Here is a 5,000-nt window from a genome sequence, read left to right as displayed (position 1 = left end):
ACACACGTATGTATACATATGTATTTTTTTGTTAGGATGAAGATAAATTGAAAGCAGAAGGCCCATCTACCGAGGAATTAGAAAGGGTAGAAAGAATGAAAGCAGAACTGCTTAGTCGATCAAGCGAAAAGTCTAGTAGTCCGTTAGGATCGGCGTCGAGCAACAGTATCGGCCGTTATTCTCTAGGTCCGCATAAGCTCCCGGGCGTGAGTCCACAGGGTTCCAAAGAAAGACGTAAATCTGCCGGTGATCAAGATTTGATTAAGCAATTAAATATGTTTGTAAGGACTAGGACGGATTCTGGCAAGCGTCTTACCGATATGGTTTGTCGATCGATTATCCTAAACGCAGATACTTGATTTTCATATTAAGAATATTAATGGAACGATCGTTTTCATGGTGCCATCTGTTGCAGGAAATTCTGGAACAAGTGCCTGTAACGAATTTAGACACAGGGGAACAGGTGCCATTAAGTATAGCGGAAGATAAATTACCGCAGTGTATCAATCCTTTGTCATTACACATTATGAGACTCACTAAATCTAAATACATGAGCACGTCTAGTCTGGAGAAGGAAAAAGAGAGCGATGAAGAAAGCGTAGATAGTAAAATGTCTAGTATACCCCCGGACGAAGATGTATCCGTAGACAGAGTTCGTAAGCGGACGCAGAAGTTGAAACGATTTCTAGGATCGACCGTAAAAAAGACTATGAACAAAGCCAAATCTATCGCGCAAGAAGTGTCGCACGCGAGACATAAAGAAGATGTCATGGACATAGTGGACGAAGTTTATCCCGGTGAACAACAGTACATAAAATTGAAGGCATCGAACAGTCACAAAGGTCCGTACGAGTTCAGTTGTCTGCAGCACGTTCAAGATCTTAGCGGGGAACACGTAGGACCGGTCTGGTGCATGAAGTTTTCAGCCTGCGGCCGACTGTTGGCCACTGCGGGACAAGATCGCGTTCTACGAATCTGGGTTCTGCGAGACGCCTTTACGTATTTTCAGGACATGCGAACCAAGTATAACGCGGAGAAAGTCAGTCCTACTCCTTCACAGGAATCTTTAGTCTCGCAGCAATCCATGGAAGATCCCAACATCGTGGCTAGTGCCTTCAGTGAGATAGAAGGAACGAAAAGTCCGTTCATGCCAAAGCCCTTTTGCACATATACCGGTCATACCTCGGACTTGCTCGACGTCTCGTGGTCCAAGAACTATTTCGTTTTATCCTCGTCGATGGACAAAACTGTACGGCTTTGGCACATATCCCGCAAGGAATGCCTATGTTGCTTTCAACACATCGACTTTGTCACCGCCATAGTATTCCATCCACGAGACGATCGATATTTTCTCTCAGGATCTCTGGACGGCAAATTACGCCTATGGAATATTCCAGATAAAAAGGTCGCGGTATGGAACGAAGTGGACGGACAAACAAAGTTGATTACCGCGGCCAACTTTTGTCAAAATGGGAAATTCGCGGTTGTAGGGTCGTACGATGGTCGTTGCATATTTTACAATACCGATCAATTGAAGTACCATACTCAGATACACGTCCGATCGACAAGGGGGAAAAATTCCACCGGTCGCAAGATCAGTGGAATCGAGCCTATGCCGGGAGAAGACAAAATATTGGTTACATCGAACGACAGTCGCATTCGTCTGTACGATCTGAGAGACTTAAACTTGTCGTGCAAATACAAGGGATATGTCAACGTCAGTAGTCAAATTAAAGCGAGTTTCAGCCCAGACGGGCAATATATAGTTAGCGGTTCTGAAAATCAGTGCATTTATATCTGGAAGACCCATCACGATTATTCCAAATTTTCTAGCGTTCGTAGGGATCGAAATGATTTCTGGGAGGGCATAAAGGCGCATAACGCCGTAGTAACGTGTGCCGTGTTTGCACCGAATCCAGACAGTATTATCAAGCAAATCGAAGCGAGAGAACAATGGGAGAGCAAGGAGGAGAAAGGCGTGGATAGTTGCAACGTAAGTGTCATTCCCGTTGATCCTGTCGTCGAGCAACGCACTAAGGGTTGCGGAGGTCACGTTCTCGTAAGCGCCGATTTCAATGGGTGTATAAAGGTTTTTTTAAACAAGACAAAACCGAAGCACAGTTCCCTACCGGCATCTGCACTTGCATAATGTAACGTAACGTAATGTGTAACGTATGCACGAGCGTATTTTGTTGCGTGAATGCGCGTTCCCTTGCCTCCTTTCGCCGCTTATAGGTTTGTCTCGAACGGTATTTTTTCCTTAACGGTATTTTTATGCCAGGTACACAAGCATTACTTAATCTTTGTGAGTACGCGTGCGCATGTATGCATGTAAATAGTTTTAAATGATTTATATACATATATATGTATGTATGTACATCAATGACAAAGATTTCTTTCTTAAAATCGTGCACGTTTAAGTTTAAAAACAACTGATATCTGTCAATTCCAACGTAATACGCTCTAATGGGAATACATAATACCGCAGTGTAAATTTCCCTGAAAGTTTTATTGTGTTAGATAAAACAAATTTTGTGTACATACTTGCATATTTCTAACGGATGTCTAAAAAATTTTTCCATTTTTTGCTTCCTTCGTATCACGACTCGCGACAGTGCTGGTCCACTGTTACCAAGAAAAAAAAAAGAGATAAAAGTTACTAATATTCCACAAAGAGAGATTTATCAAAATTATATCATAATACGATAGCGATAAGTCGTTAGTGTGTGGACATGCCACAAATTTCGAATTGTTCTTGAACACTGTATGTACGATAAAGGCACAATGAAGACGAGAGCACCTTGGTGAAAACGAAGTATAAAAAGGAAGTACGGATGATGGCAAAATATCCGAGAATAGCTCCTTTCATTCGTTATATATGTCAAAGATCTCTCAGATCTATAAAAGTGACTTGATTATTTATTGGTAGTGAAACAGGTTAAAATAGGGATTGCTAATTTTTACAAACATTGAATCAGATTTTGCAAAATTCTAATGCTTTCTAAATCGTGTTCTTGTCGAGAACACATATAATAGTTGTAAGATAGCGTAACACATCGAAGACAATATCAAAGATGTTTTAAAACTAAAATGTATCATACGTGCGTTGTTTGTTTTTTTACGCATTTTAAAAAGTGTAATAAAACGCCGTATCTTTATCGTAAAATTTTAAATAACGCATACGAGACACGCTACAATTGGACATTGTGCTATATACATATAACATAATACAACGTTAGTTACCGTGATTAAGCGTACATATGTAGTTTATATCTCGTACATTGATACTTTATGTAAAAATTGTCATATGCTCACGGTACTCGCTGATCTAGAGTTTAATATCGTACATAAGATATATTGGATTAATATCGATGCAAATCATGTACTTTCGCGTTCTGCCAATTGTAAGAACGGAAATTATTATTCACATGTATATAGGTCGCGCGCGAAAGGACAGCGTTTGATACTCTTTGTTTGAGATTACATGCACACTTGTTTTTTTTTTTGCACAACCCCGATAGGAAAAGATTTATAACATTAGGTGCTTTCCATTTACATCAAAACTCAGATAATTCTCACTTGTGACGTCGTTCTATCCTTTTTGGGAATTAATGAATAATAAAGACAGAATGACCACAAGTGAGAATTATCTGAGTTTTGATGTAAATGGAAAGCAACTATTATATATGACGAAATCTGTATGAACGTGGGAATACTGCAATTATCTCAATATTTGCTACAATATATTAGTAGATAGTTTAGACCTTTGCGCAAATATCGTTGAATATTTGCACAATTTATTTCTAAATATTATTTCAGCAAAATAGCAGCGTTATGAGGAATTATCTTAGCGGAATATTTGCAAAATTAAATTTGGAAAAAACGTGGGAAATAATTGTGAAATAATTAAAAAATATGTCAGAGTTTTATTATACATAAACCGGTAAATATGTACTCCTGTATTACGTAGCATATTCTCTGTTTGCTGAGTCGCTGATAAATAGCATCTTTTTTGTGATGTTGCTTATTCTAAATATCGAAATAATTGTGCAACATTTTAACTTTCAATTAAATTTCTCAATTTTTGTGCAAATATTTAGAAATTTTATGCCGGCAAGAACGCTGCGTTATAAGGAATCATCTTAGGATAATAATCGCGTGAAATTTCTCTCAATTGAATGATGCAATTATTGTACAATATTTGCACAATTTTTCTATCGGGGTAGTTATATGTAATTTAGAAACATAAGGCTCGTATTCATATATAGTTCGTTCTTAAGTATATATTATTATTCAAGACCGTCTTAAGTGTAGTCTTCAGATACTAATACGGCTCTGCGATGATTGGTTGATAACGTTTTAAGATTGCACATACTTAAGACGGTTTTAAATATATAAGAACAAACTATACTGGCCATAATCACTCATAAGACGTCGAAATATATGTATATTCGAATCGGATCAAGTTTATAGCCACAATTGTAAAATGATTAACATTTGCAGTGTAATGAGCCAGCTAGATACGAGTTTCACAGATAGCGTAAAATACGTTTAAATTGTATCGCGATTACAATGTGTAAGTATGCAGGGAAGAATTGTAATTATTATTTTGTGTAAACGCAAATTGTAAATATATAATTATAGTGCATCGATATTGTTGTATCAATAATGTGATGATATCCAACGGATCAAATTTGAACAAAAGTTAGAGAAAAATGTCGGTAAGTATTTATAGGCCTAGTTATTTACACCGGCCGTTTGTATCATCGTACCAAATACTATATTCGTATCAAATCCGTGTCAAATCTCGGTTTACACCGGTATAACCCGAGATTTAAATATGACGTTGATATGGATACAGACAGAGTTGTGTTTAATTTAAATTTTAAGCGCCGTGTATATCGCGGCGCCGATTGGTCCCTTCTGCGGGCTCTAGGGAGTTGTGTTAATTTTAATTTTAAGCGCCGCGTATATCGCGGCGCCGATTGGTCCCTTCTGCA

At 38.1% G+C, this 5,000-nt stretch overlaps 1 protein-coding gene across 1 annotated transcript in view; it reads left to right on the top strand.

Moving 5' to 3' along the window:
* The window catches only part of LOC112458948 (WD repeat-containing protein 44), a 6,048-nt gene extending 1,394 nt beyond the window's left edge, over nucleotides 1-4,654 (top strand). The window contains exons 5-6 of the mRNA XM_025022790.1: nucleotides 36-323; nucleotides 416-4,654. Of these exons, the coding sequence (XP_024878558.1) occupies nucleotides 36-323; nucleotides 416-2,149 (2,022 nt within the window). The 3' untranslated portion in view covers nucleotides 2,150-4,654. The remainder of the gene's footprint in view (nucleotides 1-35; nucleotides 324-415) is intronic.
* Nucleotides 4,655-5,000: the final 346 nt, after the last annotated feature.

Source organism: Temnothorax curvispinosus, unplaced genomic scaffold (genome assembly GCF_003070985.1).
Source record: "Temnothorax curvispinosus isolate PA1 unplaced genomic scaffold, ASM307098v1 QBEX01009397.1, whole genome shotgun sequence".
NCBI lineage: Eukaryota > Metazoa > Arthropoda > Insecta > Hymenoptera > Formicidae > Temnothorax > Temnothorax curvispinosus.
Note: the sequence above shows the minus strand (reverse complement) of the source record. Positions and strands in the feature narration are given on the sequence as shown.